Source organism: Toxotes jaculatrix, chromosome 20 (genome assembly GCF_017976425.1).
Source record: "Toxotes jaculatrix isolate fToxJac2 chromosome 20, fToxJac2.pri, whole genome shotgun sequence".
Classification (NCBI taxonomy): Eukaryota; Metazoa; Chordata; class Actinopteri; family Toxotidae; genus Toxotes; species Toxotes jaculatrix.
Genome location: NC_054413.1, coordinates 19,753,544 through 19,773,461, shown reverse-complemented (window position 1 = coordinate 19,773,461; position 19,918 = coordinate 19,753,544). Strand labels below are relative to the sequence as shown.

The 19,918-nt window shown below is 46.1% G+C and overlaps 1 protein-coding gene across 8 annotated transcripts; it reads left to right on the top strand.

Annotated features, from left to right (window-relative positions):
- Positions 1 to 272: 272 nt before the first annotated feature.
- Positions 273 to 18,558, top strand: pfkpa (phosphofructokinase, platelet a). Of its 8 annotated transcripts, none has more exons than XM_041065241.1 (23): positions 273 to 520; positions 3,113 to 3,186; positions 3,818 to 3,895; positions 4,139 to 4,328; positions 4,510 to 4,675; positions 5,072 to 5,116; positions 5,238 to 5,346; positions 6,033 to 6,128; positions 6,890 to 6,982; positions 7,509 to 7,634; positions 8,742 to 8,806; positions 9,061 to 9,130; positions 10,084 to 10,230; positions 11,298 to 11,368; positions 11,591 to 11,678; positions 13,879 to 14,031; positions 14,803 to 14,967; positions 15,165 to 15,226; positions 15,396 to 15,507; positions 16,214 to 16,313; positions 16,699 to 16,704; positions 17,317 to 17,422; positions 17,731 to 18,558. In XM_041065241.1, exons 1-23 carry the CDS (start codon positions 427 to 429, stop codon positions 17,885 to 17,887), a joined length of 2,373 nt encoding a protein of 790 aa, XP_040921175.1. In that variant the 5' UTR covers positions 273 to 426; the 3' UTR covers positions 17,888 to 18,558. The 8 variants fall into 8 exon arrangements, with proteins under 8 accessions (XP_040921175.1, XP_040921177.1, XP_040921176.1 ...); XM_041065243.1 differs by lacking the exon at positions 13,879 to 14,031 and adding an exon at positions 12,451 to 12,603; XM_041065242.1 differs by lacking the exon at positions 6,033 to 6,128 and adding an exon at positions 5,560 to 5,655.
- Positions 18,559 to 19,918: the final 1,360 nt, after the last annotated feature.

Sequence of the window (19,918 nt, the reverse complement as noted above, 5' to 3'; positions counted from 1 at the left end):
CTGTCGCGCTGAGCTCTGACCTGCGTCCGGCTGCTGATAAACAGGAATTTAGTCAGATAAACTTGGTTACGGTGGGTTTAACCTCAGCTACATCTCTGAGCACCGTGCACAGCTCTTGCCGATAACGCCCCGCCCCCTACATCCGCCTCAAATTCTCCCATTGGTTTCAAATCAACCCCGAGACCACACAAACTGAGCCCTGATTGGTCCGTGGAAACGCCACTCACTCTTCTCACAGTCGCTCCATCTAAACAGACGAATAGATGCGGAACAGGGGGAAGAAGAGCACAGCGGGCATTCAGAGGCAGAGGGGGGCGGACGACCGGTGCCCTTCATCATTCCAGAACAGTTTTTTTTATTCTGTCTTGGGCCTTTACTGTTTCATCGAACAGGTTTTTATCGGACAGATACTGAACCGCTGTGAAAATGGCGCAGCCGGACAGCAAGAAGATCTTCTTTGAGAACCTGTCGGGGGCAGGCAAAGCCATCGCAGTGCTGACGAGCGGAGGGGATGCTCAAGGTAAAGTTCGCGGTGTCCACCGTGGGACAGTGGTGCTCAGAGGCCCGCGAAAACACACGCAGCCGACTGATGCTGGACTGTCGAGCCCGGCCTCTGTAATAACTATGTAATAACTATGACCATTCATTCTGGTAGCCCGCCAGTTAGCAGGCTAACACCACACATCCTGCTAACTCGCTAACAGCATCAGCCTCTGTGGCTCGCGGTGTCGTTCCTGTCGCCACGCGCCGTGACAGCAGCTGTCAAGGTCGAGCCGCGCCGTGATCTCCTGCTTCACAATCCGGTGTTAATCACGGCATCACCGCCGTGACGAGTTCACGCTGTCATTTAACGGACTCGCGGTCTGATTACGGTGGATGAAGCAGTGACAGCGTCAGGAGCGCGGGCCGCCGCGCTGCGGATGGTGCCGGTGGACGCGCAGGTTACCGGCACTGACGGGGAGGACAGAGGCGGACAGAGATGAATGTTTGAATTCTCATCGTGCTGATTTCAGTGAGATGGGGCTTGAGGTCGTGGTTAGCAGGCACAGTGTGGGCCAGCGGTGGGATGCCCGTATCCTGTGTACGTGATGAGCTGCATACATCTCTGCTGCGTCTCCCTCGGTGCGTCAGGGAGGAAACCCTGGTCATGTGCTCCCCGGCTCGGCTCTTAATTTGATCGAAACACGAGTCATGCCCGCCCACTTCCACGATGTACAGCCCTGTTTTAATCCCCGTGAAGTGCCACAGCTCAGACAGATGAAGTGCATCATCCACAGAGGATCTACAGCTCAGTCGGTTCTTACAGCTGAAATTCAACATGGCTTTTCTTTGTTTCCCTAAAACTCAGGCTCTGGTGTTAACTCTGAAAAAAAGAGGCTGATCATTTTTCAAAGTGTCAGAAGCTTCTTTTGATATTATAGTGGTCTTATAACATATTCATGGTTTCAGTTTAAAGCTTCTTTTAAACAGCTCAATCAATTATTGCACCATTAATAAAACAGCTTCTTAATTACTCAACTTCTTTTTTTACTGAGAATCATCTCAAAGCACCTTCAGCATTGTGTAGTATAGCTGTAACTTTCAAATTATTTTTTAACTCGTTTTAGATGTAGTCTCTCACCGGGGCTAATTTTGTCGTCACCTTGTGGAGAGTACGTTGATTCGGTGGAATGAGGCTTCAGTCTTTAGCCCACGCAGTCTCCTCTGGATGGAAGTGCAACATGTGAACCCTCATCCATCCAAGCTGGATCCTGTCCCAGCTGACTATAGGTGAAAGGTGGGGTACACCCTGGAGTGGTCGCCAGTCAATCGCAGGGCTGACACCCAAAGTGTCCATTACTCATGTTCATTACCTTGAAATGCCAGGTAATAACACAAGTGTCACTGATGGCTTTTCTTCTGGTTTTCTGTGGCTCAGGAGAAATGAGTCGATCTGTAGTGGGTGGTTTTAGCATGAGCATTCACCATTAGCTCACACATGAACACATACAAACAAAAAAAACATGGAGCTGGCCCCAGTGCAAACCAAAGAGGCCGTGGCATGCATGACAGGAGCTGAGCGTCGGTGTCAGAGGGCTTTGTGCAGCCTTGGCTTAGTGCTTTCACTCCCTCTGCATGAGAAAGTGTCAGTCATGCAGAATGAAACTTGGCGACCGTCTGCTCTGATGAAGACTAAACCTCGATAAGGAAAATGAAAGACACACGTCTTTAATCACATTCACATTCTGTCTCTGTCTCTCACACTCAGGCTCAGTTTCCTCCGTCCTCTCTGAATGTGGTTAAACCGGGCTGTTCATTTGAACATAGTTATGTAACGAGACAGTAGGTCATGGGCTGCTGCACCGGACAGTGTGGTGAATAGCTGATTGTTTTTTGTTTTTTTTTAACTGGTCCTGTAACTTTCCATGTAGAGAAAAATGGACACAGACACATTTCTGAAGGTTTATACTTTACCTAAAAAGTTTTCACTGTCAGATTCAGGTTTCACTGTCTCTTTTAATAACCGTCTTTCCTACTGACCCAATGGCTTAAAAACTTGTGTTGCTTAGTAACAGCTCCACTTGGCTGCCGTCGAGTTTATGCAGAGAAAGGAAACTCAGTCCTTTCTTCTCTTGTTTAAATCTCCGTCCATCAGCCAAGTTCCTGTCTGCCGGCTGTGGCTAAAGCACTGTCTGTTATTCTCACTGTCACTGTTTGAGCTAATGTGCCATTGACATTCGAGTCACAGAGCGGTGCCTCGTTGGTTTGTGAGTTCACTTGGACTAACCACAAAGTAACTGAGGCTGGAGGAGGAGCAGGGAAACCTTCTGACCAAAAATGGCTGCGAGTTGTGTTAAGGAAAAAAAGATTTGGCCCAAGATGGACAGAAAAAACACACTAAGACACACACTAAGACGCAGTCACACACATTAAAGACACATAAATACTTAGAGAGTGGGAGTTAAAGTTTTACAGCAGAGATGGAATAAAAACCCATGCACATCAGGATTTTACAGTGATTTGCCATAGCTGAAAGCCATTTAGCCTTTTTCACTGCTCATCACTGCACTGTTGTGTTGCATAAAGTTTGCTTTTTGATTAAGAGTTTGTTTTTTAACTCTCTCTCTTTCAGGGATGAATGCCGCTGTACGTGCTGTGGTTCGAATGGGGTTATATGTGGGTGCAAAAGTTTATTTCATTCATGAGGTGAGCCCATGTTTTTGTGACGATCATTATTTAGGCCTTTTCGCCTCAGTTCATAGTTCATAAGCAGGAAAACATTTTTATAGTAACATCTGTTTGTAATTTGCCTGTAATCTACTGTAGTTTTATGGAAATAACAGCTGAGCAGAGGAATGAGAAGTGAGTGAAGAGCGTTTCTGCACACAGTAGTATCCCAGTCCACATGTGTGGATGCAGGGATGCAGCAGATGTTAGCGGAGCTTTGGCGAGGGCTGTGCCGCTTGCTCATCCCGTGATCCCAGCACATCTGCATGTGTGGTGGTCCCGCTCGTTCGCGGCTTACATAACTGACTCGAGGCTTCGGCAGATGCCTCATATGAAACTCCCCTCCCACTCAGGTACCACAGGACTCTGGGTGTTCTCCTGCACACGTCTGTGTGAGGATGGCAAACTCTGAGCCGACCACATGAAATGACTGAGTTTCAAAATGACTCATTTGTTGTGTGGTCTTTTGTCTGAGTGATGATGACACTCACAGTTTGTGCACATCACTCCAGCCGTTTGCCTAAAGTGGTCTTGAGTGCTTGTTTGGATATCTCTTGTATTTATTTATTTACTAAGAAGCTTACTTAGTTATTTATTTCTTTTTCCTCAGGGATATCAGGGTATGGTGGACGGTGGGGAGAACATAAGGGAAGCCACATGGGAGAGCGTCTCCAGCATGTTACAAGTGGTGAGTAATTATCATGAGCTGCTTTCCACACGTGAAATGCAGCCACTGAGGGGGCTGCAGAAACAGCCCCTCCCTCCTCTGTGGATTTCTGTTATACTCTTAAATATTATGAAATAATATTTAAATAATATGAATACAGTTATTCACATTATATTATATCCCAGAAATCCACGAGGTGTCGTAAAGTCAAAGTAAAAAGAGAATGTTTTAAGCTGAAGAAATGTTCACGCTTGTCGCCGTCAGGGTGGGACTGTTATTGGCAGCGCCCGCTGCAAAGAGTTTCGCAGTCATGAGGGACGTCTGAAGGCCGCTCACAACCTGGTGCAGCGCGGCATCACCAACCTGTGTGTGATCGGTGGAGATGGCAGCCTGACAGGAGCCAACCTCTTCAGGGAGGAGTGGAGCGGACTGCTGGCGGAACTGGTGGAGCAAGGTATGTGAATCACGTTAATACTGCTGCAGTTTATATGTTCATCTGCACTATTTTTCCTCTCCTTTCTCACTCTGGTTGTTGACACTGTGAGCTCTCTGTATGATATTATGTCATGAAGCTGTGAGAGTAATGTGAAAACACAGGCGGCCTCAGCTCAGGCTTAACCTGCTGATCCTTTCAGGTCTGATCGAGGCCGACGCTGTGCAGAAGTACTCGGCCCTCCACATCGTGGGGATGGTTGGCTCCATTGACAACGACTTCTGTGGAACCGACATGACAATCGGCACTGACTCCGCTTTGCACAGAATCATTGAGGTGGTGGACGCAATCATGACGACCGCACAGAGGTGAGGGGGCCAAGCTGGACAGTGCAATGTCCATGTAATGTCCTAAACAGGAAACTCACAGTCACAGCATGAAAATGGCAGGATAAACATGGACATCTGTGGGACATGTTTGTTTGACCGCTCGTCACTCTTGATCTTAAACAAATTAAAGGTCATGTGTATCTGGTATCATGCTCAGCTGTTTGCAGACATGTTCCCTACAGGCCATCTGCAGGAATGCCTGAGTTTTTTATGTTTCTATCATGTAGTTTAAGATTCAAATAGGTAAATAGAAATGCTGATCATGTAATGTGGTAATTCTGCTCAGCATCTTTCAGATGTCTGTCCCTGAGCTCATCAGTCCTGTGCTGTTAAACTAAAATGCTCTGTCACCTTTTCTGTTTTTTTTTCTTTCAGCCACCAGAGGACATTCGTGCTGGAGGTCATGGGCAGACACTGTGGGTAAGAGCGTGTTTGATAATCTTTATAGCAGATCCAAAAACATAACTCCTAAGGCGGAGACAGAGACCATTATCACCTCTGTTTACATACACACTGTTCTGTCTGTGGGTTTTTGTCTTAGCTACCTGGCCTTGGTGAGCGCCCTGGCTTGCGGGGCAGACTGGGTGCTGATCCCTGAGATGCCCCCCGAGGACGGCTGGGAGGATAAGATGTGTCAAAAGCTGTCTGCGGTAACACGATCTTATTAAGCTCCTAACAGCCTCCATCATGTATAGTGTTTAACTGGAAATTATTGTTATTATGCTTCATAATGTTTCTGTCTTTCTCAAAGGAGTAAATCCTGACTGAGGAGACTGATGTGGAGGAAGGTGTTTAGAATCTGTTGTCTGTGTCTCACTGGGTTTTTTTCCGCTTTGGAAACATGCTGTTGTTCTGTGATTCAGACTCGCTCCAGGGGCACAAGGCTCAACATAATCATAGTTGCAGAGGGAGCCCTTGACAGGCATGGGAAGCCTATAACCTCTAGTTTTGTGAAGGATGTGAGTACCTGAGTGTAAAGAGAGGGGAAGCCAGAAGCACGGAGACCCGACTGATGGAAACCAGTTGGCTGTGCCACAGTTACAGCCAGCCTGAATATTCTGTGATACACTTTTATGCCACCGTGACTGGAATCATCTTGCCTGAGATGGGATAATCATGGTGCTGGATGCTAAGCCCATGACAACGCAGTGATCATTGCTCATTACAAAGTGCAAACACAAGCTGTAATGACACGTAGGCTTTTACTGTGACAGGGTGTGTGTTTGCAGTTCCCGGGCTGTGAGCGTCAGCGGGCCCCTGTGCTTCTGAAAGACCATGTCACAGCCACAGTCTCAGTTTTTCTGTCATGTTGTTTCTCCACCACCCCTCCTTGTAGAACCGAGCAGGGATGAAAAGGCTGAATATCATAATTGTAGCCGAAGGCGCGATTGATCATAACAACAAGCCCATTACCACAGAATATATTAAGAATGTAAGTACAGAGCTTCGTGTAAGAGTGTTCCAGCTCCGACTGGCTCCTGTATGACCTCTACTACTGTACTGCTGCCCTGGTGTGGCTTTGACTCTGTTGCTGTGTTTCTGGAATGCTCTATCAGACACACTCGCTAGTTTGGTAAGACGGCTTTCACGATACTACTGCTACTGCTGTACGACCCTGAGCAGACACCCTCACTAAACTTCACCCTCAGACCTTTGTGCAGTCACATGCCATTTATTTATAACTGGGTCACACATAGTTAACCAAATGTGTTTTGACGCATTCACTGTAAATTTGCTCACAGGGTTTATCACAGTTTGTTATGACCTTCCACTAACTGTCCTTCATTTGTAAAGCGTTGTGCTTTCTTTTACAGTACCTGAGTATTTCTCTTTGATTTAGCACTTCCTGCCTGGGATCTTCTGTGGTACCCAGTACAAGCTAAGAGCTCCCTGCTAACATGACTGAAAACTTAGAATGGCTTGCTTGTGCTTTGCTGTTTCCCCTCCTCTTCAGCTTTTCTGTTGTGTTGTTTGTGTTTCAGTGTGTGATGTGTCCCTTCATGTGTGTATGGATTTCTGCATGTACATTTATCCACACTATAGTTCTACTGCAGATTTAGCTCTATTACTAAAATGCATGAGGTGAATCAGTATCATTACAGCGGTTAAATGAACAGTAGTGTTTCCCGTTAGAGGAAAAACAGAACATGTTGCCGTGATCACTGCTAAGACGTGTGCATTTTACCCTCCCAGCTTGTTGTCAAATGCTTGGGTTTCGACACACGAGTGACAATCCTGGGGCATGTGCAGAGAGGAGGGACCCCGTCTGCTTTCGACCGCATCCTGGTACGTGCAACCATCTCAGCTGAGTAATACTGCAGTTCAAAGCAGAGCTGCAACCAGCGGTCGATTAATCAGCAGAAAGTGAATCTGCAGCTGTTCTGATAATCGATGAGTCATGATAGTCATTTCTCAGACGCAGTGCTGGTTGCAGCTTCGCAAACATCAGGATTTGATGCTTTTCTTTGTCATGTTTGAGAACAGACTTGAGTCCAGAGCATTTCCTGTTTAATCCTGTGTGTGTATCTGAGGAGAAATGGCTCCAGGTTTTAGGCTAAGCACATTAACAGATTAATGGCTCAGCACGTGAAACGGCATCACAGACAGTGGAGCAGCAGACCTCGTCACGTTTACCGCCAAACAAACTGGAGCAGAGACAAAGATGGATACAGAGGAGGAAAATAAAGAAACTTGAAATGGGGAAGAATATGTTGATAAAGAAAACACGATGAGTGTTCAGGACAAACAAACAAATAAGGTTTTGATTGTGAGGATGAAGCATTTTGATCTGTGTGTGTGCGTGCTCACACAGGCCAGTCGTATGGGTGTGGAGGCCGTACTTGCCCTTCTGGAGACCACGGCCAACACGCCAGCTTGTGTGGTTTCTCTCTGTGGCAACCAATCGGTGCGCCTGCCTCTGATGGAGTGTGTGCAGATGGTAAGTACTGGACTGGGCTGAAGGCCGGCCAACACTGCCACACACATAAACACACTCACATTTACAAAAGTGCAGAAGCTGAGGAGAGAAGGAAACTGCGAAGCACATACCAACAGAAACAGCCTCAGAAATGACTCAGCAGAGTCTGAGGGGACGGGCTGGGGGAGCTTAAGTAATGATGACAAACAGCTCAGCTCACTGGGCCTGGAGTGCCACTAATGTTCACCAGAGAGCTTTATTGTTTGAGAGGCAGTAGTGTCTGGTTAATGATTATCCGAAGCATTTGGCAGGCCTGGCAATGACTGCCAGCACCGTGGTGATGTAACATTAACCAGACAAACGCACAAAGGAGCGTTGTTGTTGTTGTTGTTGCACGCTCGCTTGACATGATTGGATTTTGGACAGAACTCACAGGAAAATTTCGCCACTGTTTTCTGATGTTTCAAGCAGTTTAAGGGCACGGGGTGGCACAGGGATGACATCAGGTCAAAGCAGGGTAACATGCATGTTAGAAAAGTCAAACCAAATCAGCGTTTGCAGTGTTCATCAACAGTGTACACCAACCATGGGTCAAAAAAGTGACTTTGTAAAACTCATAGGAGAGACGTCTCTGTGCCTTCTTTATACACACAGGAGGCGAGTCCTTGAGCGACAAGGACAACATCACGTCTGCCTCTTTATCTGTATCAGAAGGACAATGTGTGCGCCTTGTTGCAGTTCAAGGCAAACATTCTCTCAGGCCTGCACAGAATGGGAGTGTAATTCAAGGTGAACAGAGGCATGGGCCAATATATAACAGAGTATTTCCATAAATGGGTTAAACAGGAGAGTATGCTCAGTATTTTTCCATCAATGCATTAGTAACTTTTTGGGCTGGAGGGGACGATGACATGTTTACTCTTGCATTGTTTTCTCTCGGCACACTGGGAAGGAGCTTAGTCCTGCTTATAACAGACACTTCAAACATCAGTCTGTGCCTGCAGATGTTGAATTTTAACTGATATAAATTAAACAGCTTGGCACTGCTGTTGTACACACAGGAAACACGGTGTATGAGTGAATTACTGCTGAACTAGAACGGTGAAAACACTCCCTTGTGTCTCTCAGACTCAGGAGGTCCAGAAGGCCATGGACGAGAAACGGTTCGAGGAGGCCGTTAAGCTTCGGGGCAGGTATGACTGACGGCCTGCTGAGAGCAGTCCGATACACCGGAGCCGTCACTTCACTCAAGATCAGCACCTCAGTTCGATGTTGCTTACTGTAGGCATTAATCTGTGGACAGGGGCTGTTTTAGCACACAACACCAGACTGAAGATTTTACTCACAGTCTGTAGGAAATAATGATTGGAATTAGCTTTTACTCTGTGTGTAATGTACCATGTGTTTGTGTGAGCATGCTGAGTGTCCTACATTCATTTTATTGCAGGAGTTTTGAAAACAACCTGAAGACGTACAAACTGCTGGCTCATCGCAAACCGGAGTCCGAACTGCCAACTGTGAGTCACCGCACGACATCTCCACATTTCCCCTGGGACGTTTGTCAGTGGCAGTGTTGTCAGCTTTGTCGAGTCCTGACACTCAGCAGAAATACACACACAGAGACACACTAAGTTGGAGTTTTTTTTTTCCACATATGCTGTAGCAGCCCCTCCCCACCGTGCCTGGACAGCAGGTTGTTTTTAGAGAGTTGAATTAGCCTCCAGGAGACCCTGCGATGTTTAATTTTTTATTACACTGTCCTGGATCTGCCTGCTAATAATGACTCAGCTGCTGCTGCAGTGACGGTGATGCACTGTGCCGCTGCTGCTTTCCAAACAGGGCTCACTTACTAAGAAAGCATTCCTGTAAATACAGGAGTATTTTCCTGTAAACAGGTGCATTGCAGCATGCTAGCTCTGCTGGCATCCAGCAGATATGGTGTCAGTTATGTCCTGCTGTTATGTGGGAAAATAAGGTGACTTGTAATTACAGTGACCGGTTCAAAATAAACAGTTTTTACCCGTTTTCTGTGTTATCCACGGGGCATTAGCTATAAAGCCTATAATTGTAGTCCCTGATGTCTTCGTGTGGGGCCCAGGTGGCTCCGTGTCTGCTCTGCTGTTCAGTGATATCAGATGACACCTGGCTCCCTGCTGAGGGATGACTTGTTCAACCCTGCCAGGAGCTGCTGCTGCAGCCTGCTGCTGTTGCGGCTCCAGAGGAGGCAGCTTGCACTGAAGATCAGTGAGGTGTGTGGGCAGCATGGCAGACTCCATGCTGTGGAGCTCGCCTCAGGGTTTGGCTCCCCCTGCATCTGTGATAATGACCACTGTAGGCCCAGCATGTAGCTGAGTGCAGACCGGGAGCCATGCATTGATTCACTCTGCAGAGCAACAACAACTGAAACACACTCTATCTATTGTGATGTTACAACAGTTTGAGTCACATTTTCTATGTTCTTTGCCCTCAGAGCAACTTCAACGTGGCAGTGCTGAATGTTGGTGCCCCCGCGGCGGGCATGAACGCCGCCGTACGTTCAGCCGTCAGGGTGGGCATCTCTGAGGGCCACAAGATGTTTGCTGTCAGTGATGGGTTTGAGGGATTCTACAAAGGACAGGTGAGTACTCCAGCACTGATATGCTGGTACGTGCACTCTGCTATTGGATCTCACTAGAACCTTCCAGGGAAGTCATGTCATTAAAACATTTACAATAACAGCTTAATCAAACTGTGATGTGTATTACTGCCATGTTTTAGTCAATAACTCAAAGAGAATTGGCTCAGCCTGATGAGAGCCAGGCCCGACACAATCACTGTTAGCTGCCTGACTGAAGGATAATAAGGATAATCTGTCCAGATTGATGTAAACCAATTTCCCACACTGACACTCCCTCCTCTGCACTGCTCAGACAAAGCTGGTGCAGTACCACAGTAAACAGACAGGGGGCAGCGGAACATGCAGACAAATGCTCACACTTCTGGAACGATGAAGTGGGAGGGTTTTCACCTCAGCTAATAACACTGAAGTATGGAGGAAGTCTTGAATTGGGAATGAAAGGTAAAAACAGACAGTAGCAGGTGTGTGTGTGAGGTTGAAGGGAAAACCTGCACTGTGTGAAGCTGGAGTCTGGACAGTCACCTGAGACATGACCTGCTCCTAGACCGGTAAAACTGGTTTTCCCCTCCTCTCCCTTTCCCTCTTGTGACCTTCTCCCAGTGAGAAACCTTAAATGTGATCAGTCCATATTCAGCTCATACAAAGAGCAGCACAAAAGATCTGATCTTTTTTTCTTCATCAGAATGTGTCACTGGTTAGTTTAACATCCTGTGTGTGCCCCCGCCAGCTGAAATCAGACAGAGCCGACGGAGCCTAAGAAGATTAGACCACTGCGAGTAATGAAATTCTATACCTCAGTGCTCTGGGACTCTGCTGCACACCTCTGTGTGCGTCCAGAAAATTAACTCGCCTCCTAATAATCTCAGCACTGAGACCCGGTCAGAAAATATAGAACTGTAGGGCACCCAGAGGGTTTTTAGTGTTTTACAGTTTGTGGTAAATGGACCAACAACAACACAGAAACAGTCTGAGGCGTTCATCTTCAGAAAAGGAGTAAAGAAAGGATTTAAAATGTTGTGCTTCAGTCAGACGTCTAAGATTACTTGTTGCTGTTGTCTTCCCCACAGATTAAGGAGATTAAATGGGCTGATGTTGGAGGATGGACGGGACAGGGTGGATCCCTACTGGGAACCAAAAGGTAAAGTCTGTCATCTCTAATAGGCCAGCAGCTGCTCAGCACTAAAACTGGTATATGTAAATTAAAAAAACATTTTTATTTAAGAGGTGGTGCTGCACTGCACACACATAAAATGAAAATATAACTGATTTCAGGTGTAAGGACCAAATCTAATGATTAAAGGAATCCTGTTTGGTGACAGATAATAATCTTGTTGCTTCTCTTGTTGTTACCTGTCTTCAGAACACTTCCTGCAAAGCATGTCGAGAAAATCGCTGAGCAGATGCGAAAGCACAACATAAACGCACTGCTAATTATTGGTGGATTTGAGGTATGTTTAAAACTCCTTTGTCCCTTTTACTTTGTCTAATTTTATAAATGAAGCTACATTCTCATCTTCTTTTTGTCCATAAGCTTGTTAGCTCTTGATTTTTTGATTCCTGTCAGTTGTGCTGTGCTATATAAAGTATTTAGTAACATGAAAGTTTTTGCTCAGTTAAAAAAAATCATTAAGCAACTGTTGAAGGATCATTAATTATAATATCAGATGTATATATATGTATATAATAGTGTAATGTTGATCTTTTCCATCACTCTTATCCCATTTAATGTGAGCACACCACCATATGCTTCCATTCAAAGCCATGTGCATAGTCATACTCCAGATTTTCAGATAGATGTGTGGAGAGGGAGTAGGATCCTTAACGTGAGGCAGATCTTTTCTTTAAAAGTGAACCGACGCTGTAACAGAAACCTAAATGATATAATTATCTAACTGTATTTGGAAACAGACATCACCTGCTTCTTTCCAGCCATTTCACGCTCTCCCACTTAGATGCCCACCAGCTTTAATTTTCCTGTGATGTTTGCAAGTAAAAGAGTTTCATGTGTATGTACAGGTGTGTATATGTGTGTGTTTCTGAGAGCGTGTGCGTGGAGTGGTATCTGTCTGTTTCGCTGCTGTCCGTTGTGATAGACCTGGCTCCTCCCCTTGGCACCCTCCACTTTTGTCTTTCCCCTCCTTGTGGCAAGTAGCACCTCTCAACCAAACCTGCCAGAGTTTCCCCCCTGCAGACACTAAAGCCCTTGGCTCTGCCCTGCAGGCCTTCCTGTCACTGCTGGAATTGTTAACGGCGCGCGGGAAATATGACGAGCTCTGTGTGCCCATGGTCATGGTCCCAGCCACTGTCTCCAACAATGTGCCGGGCTCAGACCTCAGCATTGGCGCTGACACGGCTCTGAACGCCATCACTACTGTAAGTGATGGGGCTGGCAACGAGAATAGTAGATCTCAGCAGCAAATCCACAAACGTGCTCACATAGCCAGCCAGCCAATCAGGTTTCGAGAAGGGAGACATCGCTCACTCAGTCATTTACCAGTCACTCTGTATGTAGCAGCCCCGTCACCGGGTCATTTGGAGGAAATCCTTGTGAAAGTGGCATCTGTCAGCCACATCTGGGGAAAAAAAGTGTCACTGAAAACAGTAGAAATTCAGAACAGACAGACGATGGAAGCCACGTCTGTGCTGTGAGGCATGACTGGTAAAGCTGAAGCCACGCTGCAGAGTAGCGCCCCTCCCTTCCCAGCCAGGTAAGTAAGTGAGTGACAACATGGAGGCATGCTGTGAGCTGCACAAGTGTCGAAGCCGCCATGTTTGCTCTGCCTGCCCTTCCCCCTGACTGTGCGTTTGCGTTTGTGTCCTCCCACCTCATCAACATCAAGATGAGTGGCTAACACACACACACTGTACAGCCACATAACGCAGACTAACAGCCTTTAGCATTGCTAACATGCACCAGCATGTAAACTGTGTGTAGCTTCTTTAATTAATAATGAAGCTCAGACACTGACTTTCTTCATTAACATCACATTAATCTGACGCTTAATGCAAAGAATATAGAAAAATATAATGCAGCATAATTGATTTTGCTGTTGTGTTTAAACTCCAGTGAACTTACATTTAACTTTATATAAAACTAAGGAATCAGTGTGGATTTAAACAGAAAATCATCTCAGCTTGGCCACCATCTTCTCCATCTCCTCCTCCTCCTCCTCCTCCTCCTCCTCCTCCTGTGTGTGCAGACTCCATCAGTGCTTGTTCTGCCTGCGTGTATGACCTTCCACAGCAGTTATGGCCGTCATGTGTTTGCCCTCTTCAGTGTCACTGCACCGAGCTGCTGAGGCTCACGAACAACCTTTCACCTCTGTCTCTCAACTCCTTCCATCTTTGTCTTTCCTCCCTCTGTTCTACAGCATCTATACTTTGTTTTCCCTCCTCCTCCTTTTGCTCTCCACCACCACCACCACCACTCTCTGCTGTGTCTTTCCCATTTTTCACTTTCTTCTCCGTCTCTGTATTCACACCTCTGTCCTCCTGTCCTTTCTGCCAAAGGGAAGCCATAGCTGCTATCACACGGAAAGAGCCGGAATGGCAGATTACGCTCTAGCACACTGAGAGAGACTCAGTCCTCTCTCTCAGTGGCTGTCCTTCTGAGTGGCTCTAACGCGTTTTCATATACTGCCGCTTCAGGCGTTTGAGAGTCTGCTGCAGCTGTATGAGGCTCGCGCTACCTATGAGGAGTTTTGCATCCCGATGTGTATGCTGCCTGCCACCATAAGTAACAATGTACCCGGCACAGATCTAAGTATCGGGGCAGACACGGCCCTCAATGCCATCGTGGAGGTAAGGCAGTCAAACCGCCGCCGGCGCAGCTTCCAGTGCTTTGTTCAAGATGCTCACGCAAATGACAAATGAGAATGACACATGATGTCAGGTGTCAGTGCTTACAACCAGCACACTGTCAGGTTAGAAAAGCAGATGTGCAGTAAAATGTCACAGTATTTGCTGCAGCTCCGTAGATTTCAGCAGATTTCCTGACTTTCCCAGCTCACACTGATCCCAGCTCTAACATTAACCCTGAGCTTAGGAGTAACCCAGACATTTAACACCTGTGACATGAGTGCAGTGTCCTAAATAGCTGGAGTGTCCCTTTAGCACTGGACGTTTTACTGCCCTCAGAGTCACCTGATGTCAGACTGGTTGTCAGCACTGGACCATCGAAGCAAAGTTTTTCTGTCAGATCAAGTAGAAAAAAACAAACCAAAACAAACCTAGTTTTGTGTTTTCTGTTTGGACTGTAAATGATTTCTAAAGTTCACCACCTGATGTGCTCTCTCATCCTTACACAGGACTCCAGTCTCTAACTGGTGAAAGCAGCATTTTAGCCTGAATCTGCCTGAAATGTTTAAATGTAGTGAGCTGATGGATAAATGAGCATGTTGAGTGTTATGTTGTTGTTTATGTGGAATGTGCTACTTTAACAGAATTAGATCTTTTGACTCTTTACGTTAAACGTGACAGACTTTTAACTGGAAGTTGTTCAGACATTTAATGCTCAGCTTACAGTAATAACTTAACACATACTAACACTGTGAGCCTGTGTGCATGTGTCAGACCTGTGACCGCATCAAGCAGTCGGCCAGCGGCACCAAGAGACGCGTGTTCATCATTGAGACCATGGGAGGCTACTGTGGCTACCTGGCCAGCGTAGGCGGCCTGGCTGCAGGAGCTGATGCCGCGTACATCTACGAGGAGCCGTTTGACATCAGAGACCTGCAGGTGACACGCCGTCTGTGCCAGCACACACACATGGACTCCCACACTGAAGCAACATGAGCTCATGCAGCACTTGATTTCCTCTTCAGGCTCATTTGAAGCTTTGGCCACTAGAGGGCACCCGGTGCTGATTCTGAGGCAGCCTGCACAGTGCCCTCTACTGGTCAGCATTGCTCACATGAAGCGTTATCCTCCCACAGGCCAATGTGGAACATCTGACAGAGAAAATGAAGACGAGCATTCAAAGAGGACTGGTCCTCAGGTAAGAGGATGACAGCTTAAATCACCCCAGTTAAGGCGGTTGTAAGTGATAATATAATGGTAATAGTTAACAGAATAGTGAAGCCTGCAGCTCGGTCAGAGGTAAACCTGGTTCAGGACGGAGCAGACAGGCAGCTGATGTGACTGTCTGCTTCATTTTGTGTTTGCAGGAATGAGAACTGTAATGAAAACTACACCACAGACTTCATCTACCAGCTGTACTCTGAAGAAGGGAGGGGCGTGTTCGACAGCAGGAAGAACGTGCTGGGACACATGCAGCAGGTAGGCCTCTGCACACTGGTTTCCATTTCAGACCAACTGAATGGGAGAACCTCACCCTGCAGCAGCAGCGTCAGTGGTAACAGTTCCTCCAGACAAAGGACAGTTTCATAAAGAGTTTTCCATATTTGTATCTGGAATGGCATTTTCATAATTACTTATTAGCCTCATTCTTCCTGTATGTGCTTTGTTGTATTTTGGCTTTGTGCGTCTGGAGATTTATCGCAGATAAAAACAGGATGAAACAAAACTTTGATGATCCCGGAGGGGAAACTGTCTGCAGAAAGTAATGGGATGCAGGGAAGAGAAAAATAATGTAGATTTGGGGATATTAAGAGTTTTAAACATAGCACAACCAACAACTTCAACAAATATGTATCTTTAAAAAAGAAGAGAAGTTTGGTTGGTGTCTTTTTTTGTGCATATTCATCTCTATCATCTTTTCTGTTCCTCTTCTGTGAACAAAAAATGCTAATGACATTTAGAAATGAAGAACAGTAGGAATGTTAATTACAGCAGAGTGAGAGTTAACAGAAGACGAGAATAAAGACTAAAAGAATAAGATGATAATAAAGAAAAACACAAAAAAGTTACTGAAGGGAAAAAGAAATAAATGTAAATCATTAAAAAATATGAACACATGACAGACACAGCATGTAGGTGTCGTCCTCATGTCCCACTGTGCTCTCTGTCTTGATTCCTTTGAAAGGGAGGAGCGCCGTCTCCGTTTGACCGTAACTTTGGGACAAAGATCTCGGCGAAGGCGATGCAGTGGATTTCCAAAAAGCTGGTGGAGACATTCAGACAAGGTAAAGTTCACGATCCGCTTGAGTGAAACGACCTGTGGTAGCTGATCCTCCCTCCCCACAGAGACGTGGCCCTTGTGAAGCAGACCTTTACCCAGATCTGTCATGGAGTCACTGTCTGATACTCTGATGTATTTTTGTCCTTGTAAAGGAAATTAATTATTGATCATTGATCCCCATCAGTGTAACTTTACAGAAAATCTCTGTACTAACTATAATCTACTTATGAGCCTCCTCTTTTGATGCATGACACTAACTCAGCTGTGATGTGTGATGCTTCTGATCAATAGTTTGTCTTAAAACCACACTGCATATGTACAAAGTTAATTAAAGTCCAAACTCCTCTTTGTTTTTTATGTCTATTTCCCATACACATGGATGACATAAGACGAAGGTAAATCTTTTTCTTCACGTTGGCTCCATGACCATCTGCATCGTTATATTTAGCTCCATGTCCCTGTCTGTCATTTCCACGCTGCCGTATCTTGAGGAAGCCACACGGCCTGTCCGGGCACATGTGGGGTGCAGCCACGATGCGTCTGCGCCTTACACGTGTATCAGCAGCCGCCATGCGACGCTTGTTTCCAGTCCACGACTCATGTGGAGGAGCCGGACAGGAAACAGACGAGCATGGGCTGCATGAATAAAGCACGTTTCTTTTTTTTCTGCTTTGCCCCACGTTTCTTTGTGTCTGTGGCACTTCATGTTGCTTTAGTTGCTTTTGAGTAGTGACAGTTTCCATATCATCCCCTCTTTGAATTTAGCTTCTAGTTTTTCCTGTTTGTTTCAGTTACATCACCTAATCGTAGTCGTCTTCCTGAAGATCCACACAAAACCGTGCAGTCTTTCAGAAAGGCGCTAGCTAAAACACAGTCATCATCACTCTATACAAACACTGAGCGGAGTGTTGGGTCTGTGTGCTGTCTGTTTGCACGGGGGGTAAAAGGGGGCAGTTAAACTACGTTCCTGTGGTTCCTGGTCTGAGTGCTGCTGTGTTTCCCCGCAGGCCGAGTGTTTGCCAACACCGAGGACTCGTGCTGCCTGCTGGGGATGCGTCGCAGGGCTCTGGTCTTCCAGCCCGTCGTACAACTCAAGGAGGAGACTGACTTTGTGTACGTATCACACTTAAAGTGTCCGACAGACAGCGTCTTTAAGAACAAGCTGTGGTGCAGAGCAGGTCAGCTCAAACCATCAGGACCTTTGTCTAAACTGAGCTGTCACAGCTGCAGGTAATGATACTGTGGTGCGGCTGATGGCTGTTTTTTTAAGCAGTCATACCAAACTGATAATTTTCTCTATATTCACCAAATGAATTGAGAAAAGAATCGGCAGATTAATAGAAAACTGAAAATAATTTTTGTTTTGATCCTAAATGATCCTAAATCATTCATGAATCTGCCGTTTCCTCGTCTGTCTGCAGCCACAGGATCCCGAAGGAGCAGTGGTGGCTGAAGCTGCGTCCCCTCATGAAGATCCTGGCTAAATACAAGACGAGCTACGACGTCTCGGACTCCGGTCAGCTGGAGCACGTCGTACGCAACCGGCCGAAAGAGTCGGACGCTTCAGTAGCCATGTGAGGGCCCGCGTCGTACGGTGGCCTGCAAAGTCCACCAGTCTGTGTGTAAGACTGAAGGTCTGCGAGGCGTCACTTTGCGTGTTGTAAAAGATCTCCAGTAACAACGTGTCTGTTAGACCACGAGCCGTGTCCATTTCCTGTCTGCGTCATTTCCTGGTGTCACTCCTCTCAGTTTCGTCTCGACAGACTCATGAACTGTAACCTAGCCTCTGCAGCACTCACACACACACACACACACACACACACACACACACACACCTGTCCTGCCATGCATCTGTGTGTCCTTGTTGCCCTGGGTGTTGTTTTCAAATTGCACTTTCTGTGTCTCCAGTTGCTTAGGCAGGCTCTGAGCCCAGAGCTGCACGAGGACAGAATAGACACTGTCTCTGCTGTAAAACCCGTGTGTGTATCTGCCTGGAACCAGTGTGAGGTTCAGCATATTTATGTAAGACTGATGCAATACAGTTCTACTGCTACAGGAACTGCGTGCCGTGCTTTACACCCAAACTAATATTTATCTTTTTAATATTGTTTATTATTTTGCTTGTAAACATGGATATATTAACTGTAGGCACTGCTATACTGAGTAGCTGTCTGTCATGCTGCACCAAGAACTTAGATGTGTAAGAGACTAATGTTTCCCACAGAATAAAGTCAGTCTTGAGAAGTGTACCCTGGTTATTGTCCCTGGATTTATTCATGTTTCTTTACAGTTGTAAGAATTGTCTTATTCCACTGTTTCATGGGCCCATTGTCTCTGTTTATCTGTTAGAAGGTTTTAAGGACAACAAACAAAAAATACAAATGTCTATAAATTTGTATATTTTTAAATTAGTGTGAAGATCTTAGTTTTCCTCCAGAAAATCAGCTCCTGCACACGTCAGGCGCTGGAAGGACAGAAACTCTATTCTTTATTCTCTTCACTGGGTCTCAGACGTCAGGATACACAGACGCATCTTCCAGATTTGTAGTTTCAATTAAGAAAAGACTTAAAAACACCTTTGCACCACCGCTGAGGTTTTTCTATTCTACACTGGAGCCAGCAGATGGCGGCAGAGCACTGCCACACATCCCTGGCGTCCGGGTTCATCGGGTCCACTGTGACACGGATTCCCTCCATCACTCGCTGTCCACTCCTGCTCCTCACAGTTCCACTGAATTGTGCCTCATTACTAAAGCAGATTAAATGTGTGAGGCCTTGTGTGAATGTGTATGTGTGTGTAGCCATAATTAGGAATTAATCTTATCATTTGAAGGAAAATTTCAATTTCCCATGGGTGTATTAATTGTGTATACGTGTAATTGGGCTGCTTTTTCCCGCCTAAATGGACCTCTTTTCTTTCTTAACTGCGAGTAATTACATGCGTATATGGCCAGGCTGAGGCCATCGCTCAGCGACAGCGCAGTGACGTGAAATGTAATTTGAAGGAAAAGCTACCTGAATCACCTTTACTCCCCACAGACCCTCCTGGAATAATTATCATCCTTAACTTTAACCGCCGTGGTTAATTCAGCTTCACAGACACACCTCTGCACAAAAACACGCCTCGTTTCCCGTCGCTGTAATTTCCTCGGACCTCAGCGGGCACATGCTTCATCGTGGAGGCATTTTCATGTTGCAGGCTTCTTCTCTCTGAGCATGAAATTAGTAAATCCAATAATTTGGGTTGATTTAGGAATGCAAGGGCAGACTGCAGGGTCATATGCACATAGGTAATCAATACTAATTACCATTTCATTTCTCCCCCCGCTTTCTTTTCTTCTAGGATCTGATCTCATTGGACTGATTAAAGGTTGCAAATGAAGGGTCCTCACTCCCTGATTCTCATCAAAGGCCGACCGCACGCTCGCTAACTTTGTCTTCATTTAATTTTACATTGTCTTCAGACAAAGCCTCAGCTATGAGCTCGCAGTGAATCTCCGAAATAGCTCGCGCACATTGACCTTTTTAGATTAAAGGCACATGGTCTCTCTCTCTCCTGGAGTCCCACGCAGTCCAATCACACTTCTAATGAACCACAGTGGTTGGAAT